Here is a 24,323-nt window from a genome sequence, read left to right on the forward strand (position 1 = left end):
TGGTAACAGCAGAAAGAATATGAAAATTATTGGTAACAGTAGAAAGACTATGAAGAATGAGCTAAAAGAGCAGTTCCCCTGAGCCTATTATTAACTAAGCAATGAACAAAGTCTTCCAGTCAGACCCTGGATCCCAGCCTCAAGCTGCTAAAAGAAAGCACACTAACTGCACAGCCATAGAAAGTACACTGGGCCATTCATTCACTCACACACACACACATACAAAAGTGCTTGCTCACCTGCATACGAAAATCCAATCAGACGGCTCCTCTCCATGGGAGGTGCCCAGCTTGCCCATAAAGCCTGAGCAGCAGGATACATCGCTCCCTTTAAATGGTCAATAAAACTAGTTGAAAACATTGTACTTCTCACCACAAAAGGATATAGATATGCTTTAAGAATTGCTTCTTAGAAGTGATCTGAAAACTCAAAGCATTACACTGCTTTGTAATGAAAAATAAAGAGGAAAAATAATTAACTTATTGAAAGTGTCATATTGTTCCCTATAAGTATACAATATAGATTAATGTGTCATAATATCTACAGTTTAAAAATCCCTAAAACCTGCACTTTATTTCAACATTCCAGCCACTGAAAGACTAAGCCTGTCAAAGATCAGTGTTACATAGAGCATCAAGTTACTTTATATTGTAAGCACCATTTTAATATATTTCATTATGCTACAGTTTGTTTTAACTTGATGCACACGCATACAGTAAACTTAGCATATGTAAAGTGTGTGTATGTTTTTAACTGCACTCAAACTTCCTATAGGATTACTCAAACTCTGAATGTATGGAAAGAAGATGTGAAGACACATGCAGTTCTGATTCCTAGTCCTTACCTGCCCCAAGCCCACAAAGATCCGTACAACAATAAAAAGGTAGGGGCTGGCACGTGCACAGAATGGTGAAATTATGTTGAGAACTGCGACTGGAAACATGGTAATAGCAATGATTTTCTTGGCACCAATTCGCTCAGCCAGACGTCCTCCAGGTACCTGCAGAAGCAAGTAACCCCAGAAGAAGGATCCCAGAACAAGACCTTGAAGTTCCTTGTTCCATCTGAACTCACCTGGCTGAACAAAAGATTAATCTTTGAAACTTTGATAATCTGTTGCATGGGAAGAGCGGGGACAGACATTGTTCTCTAGCAAAGGGGGAGATAAAACTTGCTATGGTCCTAGCCAGCAGACAACTACCCCACTAACTCTTGCTCACTTTGTTCCCTCTTCTCCTGACTTTGCTCTTCCTCAAATCAGGTCAATATCATAAAATGTTCTCAAAACTTACTATACCTAGTAGAATTTGGTTTTTCATCTGGAGCTATGCCAGACATCTTATAATGGTTAAAATATACATATTCCAAAGTAGCACGCATGAACCAAACACAGAATTTTACTTTCCAGTCACAAAAGTATTGGTGAGACTTAGACTAAGTATTTGTGAAAGTATTACTTAGAACCACACACACCGTCACACTTTGTTTTATTCATAACGGAGTATGTGTGTGTGCATCCGTACATGTGTGCTGTGCACCTGGGCACATGAGTGTTGTGAATGTACCATAAATGAATTAAAGTGTACCATAATTTTTTTTTTTAATCAAGACAGCATTATAAATTTTTTTAATATAAATAATTATTGTCTTCTCTGAAAAATAATACATGAAACAGAAAAATTAAGTTTAGCATTTACATTGGATAAAGAGGATAAAGTGTATACTCACATTATAAACAATATAGAAAATTATAATAATATGAAATAAATATTCATCTAAAGGGCAAGAGAAAAATAAATAATATTATAGAAAACTACAATGACAGAAAATGTATGCCAGTCTAGACTATAGAACAATTCAATGGTGGGATCATCTAAACAGTATGGTACACCCACTGCAAACTTGGCGACTAGAGCACAGAAAACCAACCTCATAAAAGGGCCCTAAAACCTACTGGCCTCACCAATGACTTACACTAGCTTACAATGTCAGAACACTCACAGCACTTGTCTACACATGACAGTCATCAATTAGTTTAATTCCTATCCTGTTTCGGCCACATTTCTGGTCAGGTTCATTACAAAAATTCTCACCCTTGAAGACTTTGCAAGCTCTGGGCATTTTTCACCATCACTTGCAATGTTTGTTCCATTCGTGCTGCCCACTGTTGTGCTGCCAGGAAAGTAAGAATTATCTGTTGCATTGGAGCTATTGTGGACGCCATATGAAGACGAGTTCATGTCGTGAGCATGGTCACCATGAGAGTGATCCACCATGGAAACAATGGCTATGCTGAGGTTCACTCGTTGGGCGTAGAGGACCAGGAAGCCAAAGAAGGAAATGATGGACAGAATGAACCTTTGGGAGGTCCACCATGGCACTAGAAAGAAGGTGAGATTCATTAAAATATGTTATTTATTTGGTGGCATTGTTAATACGCAGATATGCTTATATTCTTTGGAAAAAAACATGAGCGTAAACCTGTTCAAATTACTTTCAGCAAGTAAATCTCTTTTAAGGATCTTTAAATATTTTCTCTTGAGCCACTCCTTACTACAAATCTAAAAATGGAGAATGCTGTTGACAATAAACCTAGGAACATGCCACATAGCAATAAAAGTTTAGTAACTCAACCTCTGTTTATTTCCTAATGCAAAATCAATAATTTGTTAATAAATTAAGCAGTTAATATTCCTTGCTTTCTTATCCCAGATTGCAAGGATCTAATGGGCAAAGAAGAGTCCATGCTTTTAAAATTCAATGATTTCTACTGACATGATTAATTATCATTTGTGGCCTTGTTAAATTACTAGTTCTTGCACAAACTAGGTTTGCATAAGATATATGAAAAACATGTAATGACTGGGGTGCATTTATTCTGCTGTATTAGACATGTGGTCTTCTAAGGCCAGTTCTTGTAAGCAAGTCAGTTTTAATAATCCAATCATAAAAATCTGATGATGAGTCAAAATGTATTCAATTCATAAGCCTCCACCTCCTCCTTACTGCCATCATTATAAAATAAATAAATAAGAAACTTGAAGTAGAGAATGCATGTTGTTAAGTTTCCATGAATCTGCAGTAGTTTAAGCGTCTCTTTCCACACATGACTTCGAGATCACATCTTAAAATGCAGAGACTTTTAAAAGTACACTAGAGATTCAGGATAAATTGTATGGTGTTCTATTTGAGTACAGTGAGGACATGGAGACATTTTAAGATTTAAGTTCGATTTCCTAATCTCTAAACTGAGAGACAGAAATATAAATTTCCATTCTCACAATAATTTAAAAAAAAGGAAAGAAAGATGGGAACAAACTGCTATTTACATTATTAAAAAGAACTTACTGATCTGAACTACACTGAAAACATTAAAATTAAACCAAAGTTAAAATACACCTGTGCTAACAGAAAACAGGTTTAAACACATAGCCAATAAACAATAACAACAAAAAAACCATTAATAACTGAAAAAAAAACTAAGAAGCAAATTATAGCTCTTTTTATGCATGTTCTTTTATATTAAATTAAGAATTGCAAATTCAAAATGTAAATATTATTAATACACTGTGTTACTTTTAAATTTAACTTTAAGTGCAGAGGCCTTGAGAAATGCTACCAAAATCATATACAGTGTACTAGTTAATGTATTCTACTCGCCCAGTTTAAACTGTTTTTGTAAATATTATAAAATCTTATTTTTTATTACTAATATCAAAATAATTATGCAGAAACATGCAAACATACCAAAACAGGCCTAATGCTAAATCATACAGCTGATACCAAGAAAAAAAAAAGAACTTCAATGTTTTTACATGCCAATCTATATGCAAATTCACTCTAATTTCACATTCTCTCTCTCAAATATGAACACAAAGAGAGGCATGCATGAACACGCTTACATACACATAAATGGGCATACATATTATGTAGGTGTACATACATGTTCTCTCTCTCCACTTCTTCACTCCAACTCCCCTCCACTTCAAAGACTATACAAATTAGGGGCAGTGCACGTCATTTAACTTTTTTCAATTGTTGTTATCCTGGCTCAAACTTGACAAAGATGTTTGAAATTGTGTACTTTAAGTATCAGTTTCAGCAGGTAAGACGTCAGCCAATTTTGAAGGTAGTAGTTGTTTTTTAAATATTTTATACTTAGTAAAAGATTGTGACCAATAAAAGTTTTTGGAATGTGATAAATGTGAAGATTTGTATAAATTCAGTTGAATGGAATGTAACTGTTTTGTTCCATGGTTTAGATACAAATTTAATTAAATCAAAAATGTATACATTATAAACAAAATATTTTCTAATGCTATAATTGTTTTCTTTTTTTAGAGATAGTTTCAAAAACAATCTTTCTATACACCAGCTAAACCTGGTTTGTTCAGTATACATTAAAATGTCTCCTTGTTTAGCTTTTCAATATTGTCACTGCTGCAAAATGCACATTTTGAGAAAAATGGGTTTCAATTGGGTTTAAAAGTGAAAAGTTTAAAAGTAAAATTAATTTCCATCAATTCCTAAAAACACTGTTTTTAAGTATTCTGACACTCAATGTCCCCTTGAACAAATGTTACACTACTTGTAGTTTTTCAATTTACATTTTAAAACTAAATTCTGGTAAAACTGTATCAATAGTTTGTAAGTGCCACATAGTATGCCACACATGTTATTCTGTCTTACAACTATATGTTATAGTCTAGTATTGTCACATCTGTTTTACACTGTACATATTAAAATGATATTGCTGTTACAAGGTAGAAACATCAAGTCTGTTATCATATTTGAATGTCAGTTTATGTCACAATTTATATTTGGTCTAAAAATGTTAAACAGCTATACATGTTGAATGTTATTTGCATTCATGATAAGAATATTATGTATATATTATTTGTATTAACGATAAACAACAAATGTATTTCTGAAAAGTATGAGTTGTTATCAAAAAGGTAAATGTGATTTATAATTTCTGCAATCTTTAAGATAACAGTTCCCAGCTATAAAAGTCAAAAAGCCTGCTTGTGTTAATGAAGTAACTCACAAAGAGGATTTTGAGCAATTTCTTCCAAAACCTACCCCTTCCCCCACAGACACACAACCACACACTTCATAACATCACAAGCACTAATAATGCTAAGGCTGACCAACTTTTTTGCATGCTCATCGGCATGCCAAGACGGATGTAACACACATGCTATACGTGAATTGAAAAAAAAACTGCTTCTCTGTGCACATTAAGTGCATCTACCTAAGAATGTGTGGCTACAGGCTCTTACAAAGGCAAGAGCAAAAATCAACAGTTATAAAATGAGACCACCTGTTTATCCATTCACATTCCTTCTGGCACCTCCTTTCTAAAGGAGGAGAGTATAAACATGCTTGGAATTGCCTCTATATGGTCAAACTGTCAACAGGAAAGCTACCATTTGCGATGAAATTGCTTTGAATACTAAACAAATGCATTATTTTTTCCTCTTCAAATCTATCCAGGCAGTCCAGTGGTTAATGCCTGTCACCTACACAGTGAGGATTGCTGTCCTAGGTTCATTTCAGGCACGCAGTTCTATCTGCATGTGGCACCTTTTTACAGGCCCAGCTGCTTTGCTGAGATACAGCTTTAGCAGCTCATCATAAAACACCATTTCTCTCTCACTTCTCCGATTTATGGATCTCAAAAGATGGATTAAAATATTGAAACAGACCTCTTGAAATTGGCCATTATCTTTAAGGAACTTTATCTGAGTGTCAAAGACAACATTCAGCAATAGCACACAGGGTCCTGGTCTGTTTTCTTTTACCAATGATTGCATCTTTTTCTCTTTGCTCATGCAGACAATGCTATTTTTAGAAATAATCCCCTTTAGTCACTTCCTATTTTTTTAACAAATCCAGGTGTCATTAAGAAACAAAATTATACAATATTTCTCACGCCTCTTAGTGTAAAATGCTACCATAATATGTTTTTATGATACATTATGATTTTGATTTATGCTCTATTTCCAGCAATTTTTCCTGAGCACTCATGTTGCCCTTTAACGAGCTGCTTATCATTGTGACAAATGTAAAAGTACATCTTCATAACTTCTTCTTCTTCTGCTCTGTATACTCAGTTAGCTCTAGCATTTCTAAGAAAGTCTATCTTAGGCATAAAGTATGATAACATACATATATATGCAACTGCATATATTTGAGAAGGTTTTTTTTGTTTTGTTTTTTCCAATGTGCATTTTAATGTGCTCTGTTTATTGGTAATTTCATCACAAAGGTAGTTTTTCTGTTAGTAGCTGACACCATAAGACCTGCCCCTTTGCCAACACCATCTCTATGACTGGTAACACCTGTTAACAGCTGATATAGAGTAATTAATTGTTTTTCTTTTCTACAACTATCTTCACTGCTGGTAAGGCTGTGCAAATACAAATCCAATTCCAGTTAGCAGCATTATATAAAGCATTTTTCTACTTGAAAAAATGCTATTTTTCAATAATTTATTCAGTAGTCTGGTGTAGCAATTGTGGACAAACCCTTCAGCACAGTTGAGAAAGACAAATGTTGATATAATGAATGCATCTAAGTGTGGTAAAGGAAGCAAGCAATGTGTGAGCGCTAAGTTTAAAAAGTTGAATGGAATAAAAAAAGTGAAACATTTCATTTACAAAAATTTACCTTTAGCGAATTCTCCTTCAGTTGCAAAAAACATGGATTTCAAAAACTGGTTAATGTTTGTGATGTGCAACTGGGATGCATTGTTGATAGGAGGTGGGTGATTTTAATGATGATGATGCAGTGAGATGATGCCATGCAATCTTCGTCAATTTTAACAACTTATCTACAAAGGCGGCACAGAAAGCCTTAAAAATCTTTTAAGTCCACAAGGCTTGTTATATTTTACTGCTGAAGGTTATTTCTTCATAATGGAACAAATAATGTAATATTTTAAATAATTAATTGCTTCATCATCAGCCACAATAATGCTGTGATCTAAATAATGGATAGTGCAAAAAATACTTGATTGCTTTCAACATTAAAACAACACATCAATTAGAACTAAATGACAGCAGTCACAGATTAAAATGTAGATAAACATAATGTCATACAAATGGCATGCAACTAACTAAAAGTACATAATGAATACATGAATAAATAATATATAATGAAGAAAATAATGAAAAAGAAACTATCTGCCCCTGATCAATGCCTCCAAATGTAAAAGCTCTTCCCATTACTACTTATAATGGCCTTTAATAATAACTTAAGTGTGATTATGACTTTTTTCTCTGAAAATGTTTAAAAATAAACAATGCAACATCTGTAAAAGGATCACTGATCAACTTTCTGGCTATGTTTTCAATACTGTCAGTAACAGTATAGATCAGTAAGATGGATATTATTGGCAAAGAAGTGTTTGAATAACCTAATTGACCTTACACATGGACACACTCCATGACAAAATGCTTCAGTTTACCAAGATGCTTTCAGCAGATTTAAGGAGCAAAAGAGAGGATGCACAAATAACAAAAGATATCAAGCATTTGACATCATGCTGTCCCTGCTGTGATACAGTTATACAGCATTCTATGAATTCTCCTTGATAACATTCACATGGACATTTATTTTACCAGGTTCTATTTTTTACATTCATTCACTCATTCATCCAGTTGATAAATGGTTACACTGGTTCACCACTACACACTACCAGGGGAAACAGCTGGGTAGGTGCAGCAGGTGACAAGGCTCATCACTTAGGTCTGCAAAGCAGTGAGAAGTGTTTTGCTGTTGTATGGCCAAACAAGACAATACTGTTGTAGTACAGCAGTACTTTCTGTGAGAAGGTGGTCATCGGTGTCTTTGATTGCGGAAGTATTGTTTTATCTTGTCTTGGTGAGCCTTTTGTAATTAATAAGCCTCTTTGCTGTCACCGAGTTCAATCTCTCCTGTGTGGTCTTGATCCAGTTCTTCCTAGCTGTCTTTATACCTTCCCTAAAATTGCTAAAAGTGCTTTGTACTTGAAAGCCAATTCAGACTATCTTTTCCTTTCTTCAAGGACTTCCTTTGATCAGAGATCTACGATATTATTGTGATCTAGCGCAGTTTCCTCTTCTTCTGACTCTCTAGAGCATCTTTGGCTGTTGAAAGTAATATATCTTTGATGTTTAGCATTAAAATGTCCTTCCTTGCTCATGAGTGGATTCTTTCTCCTTGCCGCATTGGTATAATAAGTGGATCTTCCTTGTACCAACCAAAGATCCTTCACTCAGCTTTGCTTGTAGTCTAACTTCAAAAGCACGCCTTTTTTGTCCCCTTCCTGAAGCTTGTTGATGAGGTATGCAGTTGTTGTTAACCTTGACCAATCTGGCATAGTTTGATTTTGCTGTCCATCAATGTCCTGGAGATGGGCTTATACAATTGTGGTACCTATCACCTTCCCAGGTGAGACCACAGATCCTTCAATCATCTAAGCTTTGCTTAGTGATGTTGTGTGAACATCTGACTACTATGGGGATTTACTCCTTTAGTCTTTATCACTCCCAAGACTACCTAATGATAGTAGGGCTATGAAATCCCTGACTGAGGGGTGGAGGTTCAAGCTAATCTCTTTTCTGGGAAACAATTTCAAATCTATAGAAATCATTGTCTGCCACTAACTTCTAAATTCATAAATTATCCTCCAGTAATGAAATCTGAAAATCCCAACAGTCATAAAGTAGATGATTTACCTTTTGACATGTCGAGGGCTTCTAGCCGTTTTATGTCTGGTACAGATGCTAAGGAATTGGTGTGTGCAAGGTCAAAACTGGACTGCCTTCGATAGGATGCTCGGCGCTGACGTATTGACCCATCTCGTGACGTCTGGCTTGTGAGCCGGGGCCTGGATGGTGATGTTGTGGTGGAACCTGAAGTTGACCGCCCAAAAGCGGCTCTTTTGGATGAGGCATCCTCTGCAGACGTAGATCTGTTCAAGGAAGCTGCAGAGGAGTTTGCTTCCGATAGAGGCCTTTCACTGGAAGCTGGAGAGGAAGCAACATCTCCGGGTGTTTTGTCTTGTGCCGGCATGGTGCTTACCTGATTCTTGGCACTTAATGACAAACAGGATCAAAAAAGAAATGTCTCTGACAGCGCAGAACACGTAGTAAATCAAGAGGGAAATGAAGAAAAGCTCTGGTACTTCACAGAACCATCAGTGATGCATCATGCATGGGGCCCTGTAATCATAGGGGAAAAAGTGAAACCGATAAACACATTTTGTAATGATGAATATTCATGTCTGATCTGATTCAGCTACAAAATGAGACCTTAACCAACATAAACAGTAAGTTCATCAATCCTAGTCCTCAGAATCAATTTTTCAATGAGTGCTTATATAAACTTAACTTATTTTGACCAAACTGAAGAAGAGGGACATTATACACTCAACTGAATAAAAGATATGCATGAGTCCACCTTACACACCTGTAGTTAATATCAGTAATATCTATGCTATCCTTTAAATTTAAATATTTAAATGTTGAAGGAAATCTCTTAAAGTACATTAAAACAGTGAAGTACTAATATAAGAGGCAGAACTAGTGCATAGCAAAACACAATCATGGACAGCATAAGATAATGAAACAAACATTTTCATGCACGCAAAGAGAAGAAGGTTCAACCAACTAGTGAAGTCTTCACACACAAAAAAAAGGTTTACTTCTGACACATTTGTAATCCAACCAAGGAAAGTAACACTTCAAGGCTGGTAAACTTATTACTGTAGCCGTGATCTTTAAATCTTGAATTACAAAGTTATTTCATTTAGATAGCATGTTTTCCTTAACAAGGGATTACATGCTCTGGAAACATCTCACATCCCATATATAATTATCTCCCATCTCCAGATGTTAATTTAATGGTTGGTCATATCTGTGACCTATGGATCATCTCCCCTGCATAGATACACATTTAACAAACCCATACCCACTTCGAAAACAGGCAAATGTGGTGGCCTCAGTGTAAACATATATCACCTTCATTTGATCTTCTCTAGCAAATTATTTTGCCTACCACTGTTTCACTATACATTTTCCACCCTTTTAATATTCACCTCTTAATGTGAAGGGTAAGGATACTTGAGCCTTTAAAACTGCTTTAGATGACCGAGTGGCCGACAATAAGAGCAACGCAAATGTATCGTGTAATGCAGTATGCCCCCTTTAGCCCACTTATCAGTGCTTCATGCTTCAAAAGTACTATAGAAAAACATTATAGACCATCCCTGAAGGGGAAGACATGCACACTTTATTGTATGTCCGTGATATCTATCTGGCGCTGCACACTGCCTTGGGTATGTCGTTGAATGGAACCATGATCCATGAGTAGGTAGGGGCCCAATTTGTTTGTTTGTGTTTAATGCCGTGCCAGCAACTAGTGCTATATCACGGCAAAAAAAAAGTAATTTTAACTTTAAAAGTTTAGGGATAAATCTTCTCAAGTCATATAACCATAACATTATTTAAAAGCCAACATAATAAGTAAACAAAATGTAAAAGAATAGATGAAGTGTAAAAAGGGGTGGTGAAGCCCAAAAAGGCCACCAACACACCAGGTAGGGGCCCAAAAACAACAAGGAAGTGGGGATGCCCACTGCCCCACAAAATGCTCGCCCAGAGGTAAGTGTAGTCTAACACTTCATTCCCCACCCCTCAAGAAAACAGTTTACCGTAAAAACAATTAATAAAATATTATTTCTACAACCACGCACTTAATGCATGCCTGCGTGGGCAAATACACACCATTTATATGTATGGATTATCATTCTAATTTTAAATTCTTAACTGTTTTGCTCATGAGAGAGAAAGAGATCTTTCTCTAGTGTCACTTTTCCTTGGCCTGAATAGGAGAGACCCAGGTGTCATGTTACTCTTTTCCTACCAACATATGACAGCAATCAGATCACGGTGCTTTGATTACACTGCCAGATACCTCATGGCTCAACCGCCAACAAACCATCATTTAACAAACAGGGTAGTTCAACTTTAAAAAAAATCAAATAAATTCCATTCTCTCTGATTTTTTTTTAAAAAATCAACCAGCTCAAGTGCTAAGCCCCTGTTCAAGGTAAGGGATGGTAGTCAAAACATGTAGCAAGATGTAACGAATGATCAAGGGATGGTAAAACTGCTATACCTCCTACAGTCGAGCACGTTCGTTTCTTGTAGTTGGGAATTCAGATGCTGCTATCAGAGCATGAACTAATATATAGACGTCCATAATCAGAGGCTATTCATGCACTCGTAGAAAATTCGAGAAAGTCCTATAAGGAACGGCGTATATACGGGTGTGTGTGTGAGAGAAACAAAAGTCGTAAAGTGACTTGACTGTTGATCAGCACCGATAGTAGTCCGTGATAAAACTGTGTCCAGACCGTACAAACATCCTTATCAAGCTGTTGACACGCGAACTTTGACACCGCGAGGGAACGAGACTCGTGGGAGCGACACAAACCGTGATGGAGCGTTGACACCCTCGTCACGCTAGGCCACACCAGTGCGATGTAACGACATTAACTTGACACTGGTGAGGGCACAACGATATACTCACAAAGGTTAAAACGGCGAGAGTGTTACAAATCGTGAAATCTTCACACACAAAATTAAAAAAAAAATCAAAGAGAAAAAAACACGAGATAAGAGTCTGTATGAGCTCTCCACTCCACTACTAACAATTTAATTATCACTTGAGTAAAGAAGCACATCCCAGTATTTAGACGTTGAGAAGACGTTGTAAAACATTTCTTCCAATGAGCCACACCTTACAATGAATTAAGCTAATAGTAGAGGAGATCCACCTTCGACATTAGCAGCAATTCGTCCTCTTATTCGGTAGCAGAGATAAGGATTAGATGAAACATCTATAAATCTGAAACAAGGTCGACACGGACTGATGCACCATGCTGTAAGAAACTGGCGGAAGTGCTGCTTATTGTGTGTTTGTACGCAATCTTATTTTTTTAAAAAAAGAACAATTGGAGACACCATAATGTAACTTTACAGGTTCTGGCACTCATGGAAAATGTAAATAAATCCCGCCATGTAGACCATCCAGAAGCCAAATGGGAAACGCCAACACCCATGATGGCCCTACTATATTCTGCATTTCTGGGCGATGACGTGGTCAATGGACAGACTGCAACAGTTCTACATAGCTTACCTGAAGGTTAACACCACGACCCCAGACTACGATTCAAGATTTCCGGACTTTTTTTTTCACCACCCTATAATCACTTCCTTTTATACCTTCTATCATCATAATCAAGATGCTCTGTTCTAAACATTATTTACATCTGTGAACGCATGATTATGCAATTCATAGACCACCTCAAAAGTTGATGGCTCTATAAAACATGGTCGATCTGCAAAGACATAATGTATACGACATCGTGTTAAGATACGACTTTATTTATCCCAGAGAGCAGTTAGCAGCACTCAAAACCTCAGTAAAACATTGAAAATTTGTAATATCGTGACATCGCGAGCTGTAAGCCTGTTATTTAGAAATGATAATACAGCATCTTTTCGTGTCGAGGCTCTGCCCTTTAATGTAAGCCTTCTCCTGTTACATCAGTGTCCTCTGTCGCAATTAACTGTCTGACCATCCCATCTCACTCCCTGACAGCCTATTAGGGCGCGCCTGTAAACACCATGCCAATCTTGAGGCAACCTGAGACAGTAGTTATTACCATTTGCAATCTGACGGTAAAAGTCTCATGAAGAATGCCTCCCTTGCCGTCACAACTATATAAAGCCTCCGCAATTTTACCACGCTTACAAAACGCCAATGCTTTTCGACAATCAACACCACTGCATGACTGCACTCATCTACCGTTCAATTAAAAAGGTGCTCATAAATTTGCGAGCTATCACGAACTTTATGGACATATTTACGAATTAATACCTTAGCTGAACTCCCATCAATTTAACAGTCCCCGAACACTTTTTTTAATTGAAGAATTGTACCTTCCCCCATTCACAAAAAGCTGATCGACGACGCATTAGTGTCAAAGGTGAGTTATACAGACTCATGAAACGCGTGTGGTCATGACGTCACAGTTCAGACACCCAGACAATCCTCGCGTCCACCTCGGGCGCTGTTCTTGGTCACGTGATTTTAGGAATGCCAGTCTACAGTCACTTCCCCCTACACACACAAAACTACTACTATCACCACCACCACCTCTTTTTCGCGCTCATAACCAAAACGATAAAAAAAAATCAACTAAACGCTGATTTACAATAGAATCCTCTACAGCCGGCACTATTGTAAAATTGAAAACACAATTAGTAGCTGAGTAGAATCTTCCGGCTTACAGTGATGCGTGCACATATTGCGCAGAATTTTCGAGATCCTATTTTTTTGCATATCTGTGGGGTCTAGACAGAGCGTCGTAACTCAGGAGACAAGCCATTCTTCCTCTATTGTCCCATTTTGCCCGCAGACAACGACTTACCCTAGCTTCATGAATACGGCTCAAGACGTGAAACAAACCCTAGGGTACAGATGTAGGTCTGCTTCATGACTACGGCCCTAGGTCCGGCTCCAACAAGCCATCATCATGTGTTTTAAATAGGTCTCAGTTCGCATTAACTCCAAACAAGTTACACGTCTATCGCGGCAATGCAACGCTCAGTAAAATATGATGTTACGCATTTTCTTCCGCTTCCGTCTTTCTTAAGTGGATTTCTCCGCTGCCGCGACAAGCAGACATTGCGACAGAGCTCGCAGCCTTATTTTCCACACTAGCCCTAAATCTTAACACCGTGCTTCCGACGCTAGGCATGGTAACGACGATAGGCGACCTCGCTGTCGACCTCGTGCGTGTGTGCTGTCCACAAAAGAAGGGTAAGGGTTGGGGATTGAAGAGGAAGGGCGCAATACCTCAACAGGCCATTTCTCAAACAAGGGGATGGGGTTACGCACCGAGCTCTCCATGACGGCACATCACAGTAGCCGCTATGCAAACGGACACAGAAGTACATGAACATCACTCCTGCTCAGGCAAATGTGACCTCGTGCCAACATGCATTCTGAGGGCAAAGCGAACCACTTCTGGCTGGGCAGGCTAACCGTGAGTTACGTGCGTCCGTCCCATGAACCATGGCACAACACAATGAAGCAGTTTGGTCGCCTGCCAGGCAGTTGCCATGGACACGGAGCTACTTTGGCGCTGGTCTGCAACAGGGTGTCCCCTCGCACTCTTGAGGACACGGGTCTCTGTCTGTGTAGGAATCTCACCCTCCCTCCGCTTGACCGCTGCGTCCCCGGGCTTTTCCTGGTTTGTCTTTCCCAGGCTGCACTCCGCGTCACCTATTGACCAGGCGGCGCTGCTGACGTCACCGGTCACGCAACGGGCAGACGACAATTGATCCTGCGTGCTGTGTGTGCGTGAATGCAAGCACGTTCCTGCTCGTGCGCACGTACCCGCTAGAGGACAGGTTGCGAATGCACCCGTACCCATAAGAGGAAGGGTATTGAATGCACATGCAAGATGACATGATCTGAAGGAAAAATAAATAATGAGGCGGGGAGGGGAATCTGTTCTTTCAATTCATATATAAATGAAAATGCATTTAAGGTGGGGTGAAGGGTAGAGGAAATGTCCATGCTATTCGAACAAAGAAAAATCACAGTGAAATAAGTTAAAACGAACCTAATAAATCTGAGGCATCTCCATCTTGCACATGCATGGTGACTGGCAAAGGGTCACAGAGTGACATCCGGCTGACAGCTAGTCTACCGACTACTTGGAAGTGTGCACAGACATCCAGCCAGACTGTGAGTGCTGCAATACTGTCGTCACCCCACTATCTTTTGCACGTGCATTTACAAATTATTAAGCATCTTTAACATCGTCTCTGGGTCTACATTTTTTTTTCTTTCCTCTTTGGTTGCATCCAACCTTTGTCTCTTTCCACGCCCTAGACTTTTGTAAAGAATGAAAATTTGTCTTTATGTTCGGAGGCCTACATTTGATGGACCTTTGTTGTTCCTTTTATCTTCGTGATAAATCGAAATGTCTGTTTGATGTCGACAGCAAAGCATTAAACTACACTTGCTCGGGACATGCATTACCACTAATCACTGTGCGAAACACACTGTTTACATTCAGGTGCAGGGTAGAGATGAACCCTCAACACACAAACACTCGAGCATCTATCTACCCAAAAGGCTACACTGCCCTACGAGCCAGCACGGGGCAGCGCGAGACATCGACGACGACGGCAAACGCGATGGGAGGAGGAAACGGATCTTGTATGTTTGGTGTCACCTGGCGTTTGCATCACTGCCCTAGAGGTGACCGCGATACTGATGAGTCTAGTGAACTGAGTTACACCACAATAAAAGATGCTTTCGCTATAAACATATTTTTGACACTCAAACAGTGCTGTCACAAGTGGTAGCGCCAGCAGCTGTTTAAACAACTCAAGCCCTTTAGACCTGTTGTGCGAAAAACACTGCTTTTCAAACAGCTTTCTTTTTATAAAAAAAAAGTGTTTTAATGCTTCTGAACAGCTTCTTGGCGCAAACTAAAGTGTTCTGCTACTCTGCTGCGGAAACACGACTGGTTCCTGATACATCCTAACCTGATGAGTGACGATTATACCATCATGATGACGATAACATCTCATGGCGATGAAAGACAACGTCAAAACTACTTCCTGGTGACATCTATCACTTTGATGTTGAAGTTACGCTGAGTAGAGCTGCTATGCAGAAGTTGCCAGTGTTGTGGGTGGGTTAGACACACACTATCACCTGCGATGGTCACTGTTGACCCTACGAAGACAATGTCAACGTGCTAAGTTCAACAACGGCAGACACAGCTTTCGCACTATAAACGGGTGGGTTGGCCAGCACTCGGTACAAACACCTGCCATCTTGGTGATAAGCATAACTGCGTGAGAAGCCCCACGGTCACCCATGATGATTACTGACAAATTGTTTCGGGCATATCGAGTCTTTTTATTAACCGTACAGTCCGGCAACTACTATTTTTGCTTCCTTATAGTTATTCTTCTTAAAGGTATTTGTCATACATAACAAGCACGTCGGTGGTCGTGGATTACCCAGAAATGACAGGGCATGCTCACTGCTGATAGTGACTAAACACCAAGCAGGTGGGTCAGAGAAACTGAAACTGGACAAGACAAACTTTGCCCCGCCCCCCCCCCCAGCCACCCACCCTGTCCAAGTGAACTTACGAGTCATGACCTTAGTTTATGAGGGCAACCGAAACCATGAAGACTGCTGCGCATTTCGACACCTTCAATCATGCTTGCTGTCGCTGTCGGACCACCCAAGGTAGTCTTGTTTAACCTGTGAGTGTTTTCTTTAACACAGAGGACAGACTCCAGGTCCGGGTTGCATGCGAGGTCTTGAAAATCGACAGTTTAGTAAGTTTAGTAGATAGTAAGTCGACTTTGCTAAGTCTGGTTTTGGGTTGCCACTTGAAACCGGTAACTCATAAATGCTCACTTTTAAGATCTCACATCAGCCGACGACTCATTTAGACAGTCAAGCCGAAAAATTTTGGCTTAACGTCGTCCATCTGAAGACTTCCATTCCAAACCTAGCCCGGACAGGAACACAACTCCAGTCGTCAAATTACTTGCAATGAGGGGAACGCCAAAATAAACATATCTCAGCGTCTGGACCACAGTACAGACTGATCTTCTGTCCACCTGATGAAACACGCAAAGATGCTTGTAACTAAGGCCTGTCCTACCCTCAGTTCAACTCTGGTCCACTTTTTATTTTGCGTTTGGTATAGTTAATGTTTATCACACTGGATCATTTAAACTATATCGCAGATACGTGTTTATCGATAGAATTTGAATTTATATTTTATTCTTTACGAGGTCGGTATTGTATGTGTCCGTGCATTGGACTATCGTATTGGACATCGTAAAAAGGGCTTTATTAGGGGTTGACCTAGGGCAAGATTAATACGAATAGTCGGAAGATATAACTTTCCCACCGAGACATGGTTATTAACTATGGGACAACACCACGATTGACACACTAGGAACAATTGTAACTTTTGTTAACCCAAACCATCATTTGTTGAATCCCATCCAGAAATATGAATAAGACTATAAAATTCATGAAAACTTATTTAGCGCTTACGCAAACCTGAAGTTTGTTGCGAAATAAATTCCTCGGCTTGCGCTGTTAAACCAACCTCCCAGTCGTACTGCCCACACGTACTGTCCCATCGGTAATGTGACCACCAGACTATTATTGAAACGCTTAGAATTGCTACAGCAAGGAAAAATTGTCAGAAAATGAAGAGAAATAGACTGAATAGGTCAAGGAGTCAATATTTTTGTTTGTTTTGTTAGTTTTTTTTTTGTTTTTTGTTTTTTTTTTGGTAAGGAGAGGGAGACGAAAGACATCAACCAATAGTCAGCAACTATCAGATTATAAACTTACCAAGTCCCCATGACACGAAAACTCTGAGGCTGTTGTCAAGAAAGTTGCGTTCTTTTCTGTATATTTTTTCTCACGTACAGCTCTTACAGAATGAAAGATTCAATAAAATCAATGAGGGGAACTGACGATGTGAATAATCCAAAGAGGAGTTTATCGGCTTGATCGATAACTCTATTACAGGCTTAGTATGGTTACCATAGCAAGGACAGTTTCGACAATTCTAATGACATCAAAAATAAATGTTCTTCGTGTTGGTCCAGTGAAATACAGGAAGTCATGGGAAAGTTTTCACATAAGTAAAGCAGGGCTTCTGCTTACGCAAAAAATTGTGTACAGTACGCATTAAAAGTTCGGAGGACCCCTTCAATTTTCGTCAATGGGGTCCCCTTCAAATTGTGGGCGAAGAACAGGGACCCCTTAAAAATCCGAAGAAAGGGTCCCTGGGACACCAAAGAATTTAGCCTTAGCAGAAGCCCTGGTAAAGGTATTGCACGACATTAGCATACCTGCTTCAACTCTGAAGTCATAATTCTTCATTTAACAATAGTCTTTCACTGAGTTCTTAGTCCTGCCGACATTCAAACTACCAGCCCTTGTCAATCGGCTTAGCCCCTCCAGGTAGAAAACTACACAGATTATAATCTGCGACAACCAAACTGCCACTGAAACGAGTTCACAGATGCCAAGTGTTGTCGCATGCTGATTTTCCTAGGACGCAATGGTTAACTTGTACTGAAGACACCTTGTGGATGCAGTCATCGCCACCTAGACATCATCTATGACTTAGTATGAGGGACCAGAAAAAGAAGACGACGGGAGTAGTGCTCACTAAGCAGGTGTATGTAGCAACGGTCTTCAAAGATGGTGCTCATTTCCAGAAATACGAACATTGGCCAGTTTTATCTGCATGAGCCTCAGATTGTCTCAAAGTTACTACGTGAAGGAAAGACCTGTCGCGAGTTGGATGGGAAGAGGGTGGGTGGGTAAGGATGGAGGAAGCTGGCAGTAAATATCACAACAGTATGTTTACGCGTCCTTGGGGTGACGGTGCATGGCAACAAGGCGTTTGAAGACCATCACTTAGACGTTTTGGTAAACACAGCTCGGAAAAAAACAAACTGCTTTCTTCGATGGTGGAGCAGCTTGCGTGCAGGAATGAGTGTACTTCATTTAGTATAATGGCGAGAGAATGCTTTCGCCGCGTGAACACGTATTCTTCATTGCACCACGTCCATTAAATCATGTCACACAGCGAGAAGAGTATAGAGTCTTTTACACTTCCAGATAATGCGGCAATTCCTCAGCAACTGCACGTCTGACATTCCTATTTCCCCTCGCCTTCATAGCCTCTCCCATTCTTCTGCAGCTGCTACGCTCCAGGATACACGTACAGCACGCACGCGCACACGCCCACAGGAGGAAGGAAGGAAAGACAGATGAAGCAGGGCAGAAGACAAAATCTCGACTACGCCGCACCCTGTCGTCACCGACCACACCATGGACCGCTGGTGTGTCATAAGACTGCGGGTTTTTCTGCTACATAAAACGATTATAATTTATCTTCCCTCTGTTTTCCTTCAGATTTCATAAGCCGGTACCGGAAAACATACATTGATACAACCACAGCCCACGCAAGTCGCACACCATCATCCACTGTACACTCAATTTCTGGGAAAAGAATTAAGCCAAATGTAGTTTTTACACAGAGTTTTTAAACACGTTTTGGAAGAAATGCAGAAACAATCCTGTGCAACGCTGACTTCACATTTTAATTACAAAGTCTTATCAATGTATTCATAATTATATTTTAATTATACAAAACATTTAGTTCTCCATCATACCTGGAAATCTGGCGTTTTGTTTGGAAGGTGGAGTTACAACCAAAATAAATTGTGCTTCTACAACTGAAGACTACATGCTAGTACAAATAAATTAGGAGGAAGGTGTGGATGTATTCACTTAAGATCCAGATATCTCTATGTACATTCTTGACAGGTTCAACATCCACTTAGTAACTCTGAGACAATCTGAGGCTCATGCAGATAGAACTGGCCATTATTTTGTGCTTCTGGAAATGACATAGGCCAGCTTAACGAGCACTACACTCCTCGTCTTCTTTTTCTGGTCACTCATAATAAGTCATTGATGATGTCTAGGTGCCGATGTATCTCAACATAACATTTAGAAGCATGTGTGTGCCATTGTTTTGCAGACAGCACTTTCTACTGTTTCTCATCATTTAGCTAATAACTAGAAGGGTTCCTCCTTTTTTATATTACATAACCTCTGTGCTTTGGGTTTATCATCATAAAGCTTTTAAACAACCTTCACTGCCTGCACTAGGCTTTCTTTCCAGTCTCCTTGGCACCGAGAGTGATCTGGTGGCACAACAGTTAGCGCCTGTCACCACTACAGTAAAGGTTGGCTGTCCTCGGTTCAGCTCTCCTCTCAGGTACACTGTTCTTTCTCTGCATGTGGCACCTGTTTACAGGGCTGGCTGCCTTGCTGTGATGTAGCCTTAGTTGCTGGCTCCGCGTAAACACAAATTTCCCTCCCCCGCTCCTTGGCACCAATAACAAGATCTACCTGCTACCTGAGCTGTAGCCTCAGGCCTTCACTCTACCTTTTTACACTAGTAGAAGTACACAAAAACACTTACTTCTCTTGCTAACCAAGAAGTATAAATCTGAGCATATAATTTTGTTTGAGATGATTTCCACCTTAAGTCAGACCCTCATCCATATTCCTCCTGCCAGCTACAATATAATGATACTAAATTAATAATTTGGAAAAAACCCATAAAGACATACTTTCTGCGTTAATTTTGAATTGTTTGATTGTAACTGAGAAAAAGTAATAAAGAGTCTGCTACAAAACTTGGATTATAGAGCAGAAAATTCCCAAACAGTGGCTATCCTAAAAACATATCAACAGGACAAATATTCAATCATTTACTTACAATTACAATCATGTCTGAAACATAGTTCTTGGGCTGTACACAGAAGCCATTATATTTTGTTGTTCACCGACTTCAGTGACAGCATCAGGTGCCTATGTCCAAACAAATCTCTGAAGTGAGAGATTCTAAAGATTGTGCCATACAGTTTGAACTTAAGTGCAGCAAGGAAATGGAGAAGACTGGCATCAATGAGAACAAATTTTGTGTCAAATAGTGTCTCCTGTGTTATGAACTAAATGAACACATGGTGCCCTCTGAGAACTGATGCACAGTTGTGTTTTAGACATGACTGCAAGTAAATGGTTCATCTAAAGGATGAAATTTTGGGTAAAAACAATTTAGAACATCAGTGTGTATTACTTAAGCCCAACTTGACATCTCAATTGACTTTTCTTTAAGCGCTTGAAAGTACCACATGATCTAGGAGATTATAAGTTTCAACATCCTTAACAGTCTATCACTGCTAATTTTTTTTCCTAACGAAGTTATGTATAATTTATAAGGTACTAGTTTGTTAACTAGTTCTTTCTAGACTTGATTATGCCAACTCTTTATTCACTGACTATCCAAATCACATATCTGTGTTTTTAGTGAGAAAGCATGCCATTATTTTAAACCATTTCCATATCAATTGTATTCTACTTTGATGGCCTGGTAATGCAAATAACTGACAAACTACATAAAGCTCAGAATGTGATGTACACCTAAAGAAGTTGAGAAAGCAATTATGTCACAGATCTTCTACCTCTATGCACCAATGTCTACCTGTTCAAGCCCTCACTGATTATAAGCAGACTGTGATATATCAGAGCTTTATCTGTGGCTCCTCCCCTGCCTCTGTACCTAACAAGCTCACTGTCTACTCTCCATCAAGACACTTTTTCTACTAAGCAGACAACACTATCCTACATCTGCCAAAAGGTCTGGCAAATTCTCTCTTATGCTGGACCAATGGCATGAAACTTACTATCATTCAAATCACTCTGCCTGTTCCAAGTTTCAAGAGAGTGCTAAATACTTTCTTCTTTTGGAAATACCTTTTGCATTAGCTCCATTGTTCCCGCAGTCCTGTGCTGCTCATGGTTAACGTGTGTGTGTGCATTGGGAGTTGGGAAGGTGTTTTGTGTGTGCTTTCAGTACAAGAGAGTATTATTCTTATAATACACTCTTCCCCTTTCAGCTGTATTCTATATTCAAGGTCTTGTAACATTAAAAGTGAAGAGCCCAGCCATGTTATACAGACATCCTTATTAGTAATAGTAATTACAAATTAATATATATATACAGATCTATTCTGACTGCACACTCACATCTGATTCCTATAGAATATTCTAACACCATGTGAAATAATGGGTTCTTTCATTGCTAACTAAAATTAAGTACAGCATTAACTGGGCATGTTTTTATGACTAACATAAACTAGTATGTTCCTCCAAAAAAAAAAAAAATTGTTTTACATCTGGACTAGTACTGGCCTTTAATGACATTGTTTGACATCAATATATTTGTGCTGGTCTTGTGCAGTTATAAATGTAATTTTGAAAGGAGCATATATTTATCAACTTCACACAGAAGTAATGGGGCTTTACAACCACCCCATACTTTTTATATGCTAAGACATACTTTTTTATATGCTTTTCACATATTTTACTGGCCTATCCTGCAATCTGGTCCAGGTAAAGAGAGATGACATGTTGCACTAAGAAGGATACCTGATGCCACTGTGCACAACAATGCGCAGCACTCTTGGATCCGAATCCAAGCATCGGCCTGACCTGACATTGTTGCACCGAGACAACACTGAGTTGCTACCTGTATGCACCTAGCCAAGCACGAAAAACACATCACCATCTCACAGTGCTGTGAAATCGAAGGCACTGTATCCGTTTACGATCACAGCAAAGCACGAAAAATATATCATCTCACAGTGCTGTGAAATCGAAGGCACTGTATCCGTTTACGGTCACAGCAAAGCACGAAAAATTTATCATCTCACAGTGCTGTGAAATCGAAGGCATTAATCCGTTTACGGTCACAGCCGACGACAGTTAAATATGGCCATTTTTTAATGGTATTTGTATTTTCTGCGACCAGATAATGTTATTTCACATTAGCGAAACTAGCTCTGTGACGTTTAAATGTGTAAAATAATTTATTCACCCGACGTTAACAACTAAATATACACAATACTTAACAGGTATTTGTATATACTGCGATCAAATAATGACACCTCTCGCAATTCCGGCGCCCATGAATGCGACACTGGTTCGAACTAGTTACAACAACCTTACCGGTACAGTGACACTGCGTCTGTCACTTTCTTATCGACAAAAAGCGTCTACTGATCACATATATATTTTATTTTAGAATATTTTAGAATTAAACAGCTTTATACCAGCAGTATGTTCCTGATTCGCCTTAAGAACAGCAATCGCTGATAAGTTATTTCGAGTTAGCTCCCATATTTTACGCCGAAATGAGCATATAAAAAGAAAAGTTGGTTTATTTAAAAGGTAAAGACTTTCAAATAAAGTTAATCCCCTATTTTTCTTGATAATGAGATAATAATCATTCGCACAAACAGACACTATAGGGGTATCAAAGCTTGTTAGGTTTTCAAACAGTAGAGACCCGGGTAACTTGGCCAATACAAAGCGCATGAACGGAAAAGGGAAGCCACATCGGATATGGGTGGACTCTTGTCATAATCAATTCACTAACGTATTTGATAAACTGTTGTGTATTGGTAACATACCGCTTTCTTTCATTTAAGTATATACACTTGAGGCCGGATGATACATTATGGCAAAATTACTAGCGTTTTAATTCCTCCACCCTTGTATGACAAGTGCCTATCACTTTAAAACAATTCAGCTGTGACAAGTACAAACAAAATATAACTTACCTGATGTGACCAACACCCTTTGTTTTAAAGTGTAGATGTAGATTTTGTCTCTTATAACACAAAATTGTTAAATCCTGCAACACCGTGCCTTGTATTTCATCACAATGTCGACAAGAGGCACACCGGCAACTACTGCCAGTACGCAGCCAGCCACTGCCTTCTAGGTTCACGTGGTGACCTCTGGAGGTCGAATGTCACAACAATGTCATGACGCTGGGTAGAGGATAGTCTCGATGTTTTAACACCTACGGCAGCGTACTCAGTATATGTGGCTGCATGTGATCTCTTGTGGAAGTACGGTTTCGGGTTATTGAGAGGAGCACCACAAAACGGTTTATCGCTGAACAGAAATTATGGAATTAGGCAATGCAGATAAAAATAGATGACCTCTACCTTTTCGCTCACTTAAGACCGAAAAACCCCCAAACGACCCAAAAGATTCTCCCTTAATCTTTATTGCCTTTTTCTGTTGACTCCCGTATCCTCGGACAAGGACGCAGCAATGTCAATGTCGTCCGCGCGGTGTGGGCGCAGCCATTTTGAATATCTTATGAAAGAAAATTACCCGACCACTCGCGCCAGCGACGGTGGGGTGAAGAGTTGGCGCACGCACGCACCGCGTGCTGGAACTGATGAGCCAACTGACGGTCATAGAGATCGACAGGTCGACGATCTAAGCCACCTGCACTAGTTCCAACTTTCACGCTTAGAAGAGAAGGGTGGATATATCAGGGGTAGACAAAAAGTGTGCCGCCTTAGAAGTACGAATTATCCATGCGTGTAATACGTTTTTATACGCACACCTTTGCACATAAGACTTAGTGGGCGTGAAATATTAAAAGTCTGTTTACTTCAACAAACGTGTGTGAGATCCTCTAGTTATCTTTTTGTCTGATGGTAGAGGGAGTTTGATTTATTATTTATTTACTTTGCTACCATTTTGCCATTTCCTCGATCTGTCTTCTCCTATCTTTCTGTTTGTCAATAATG

At 39.3% G+C, this 24,323-nt stretch overlaps 1 protein-coding gene across 8 annotated transcripts in view; it reads right to left on the reverse strand.

Annotated features, from left to right (window-relative positions):
• Positions 1-23,836, reverse strand: part of LOC112556262 (uncharacterized transporter slc-17.2-like) — a 34,537-nt gene extending 10,701 nt beyond the window's left edge. Inside the window, exons 1-6 of one of the 8 annotated variants that reach the window (XM_025225099.1) lie at positions 23,334-23,836; positions 8,724-9,209; positions 6,673-6,687; positions 2,094-2,380; positions 845-1,078; positions 240-327 (exon numbers count right to left, since the gene is read on the reverse strand). In XM_025225099.1, coding sequence (XP_025080884.1) covers positions 240-327; positions 845-1,078; positions 2,094-2,380; positions 6,673-6,687; positions 8,724-9,060 — 961 coding nt within the window. In that variant the 5' untranslated portion in view covers positions 9,061-9,209; positions 23,334-23,836. Of the gene's footprint in view, positions 1-239; positions 328-844; positions 1,079-2,093; positions 2,381-6,672; positions 6,688-8,723; positions 9,210-11,166; positions 11,188-13,486; positions 13,647-13,956; positions 14,079-14,103; positions 14,322-17,975; positions 18,840-23,333 lie in introns of those variants that run through there. The other 7 variants (XM_025225091.1, XM_025225094.1, XM_025225092.1 and 4 more) reach the window with 7 other exon arrangements.
• Positions 23,837-24,323: the final 487 nt, after the last annotated feature.

The sequence above is a fragment of the Pomacea canaliculata genome, linkage group LG2 (assembly GCF_003073045.1).
Source record: "Pomacea canaliculata isolate SZHN2017 linkage group LG2, ASM307304v1, whole genome shotgun sequence".
In the NCBI taxonomy this organism is placed as follows: domain Eukaryota; kingdom Metazoa; phylum Mollusca; class Gastropoda; order Architaenioglossa; family Ampullariidae; genus Pomacea; species Pomacea canaliculata.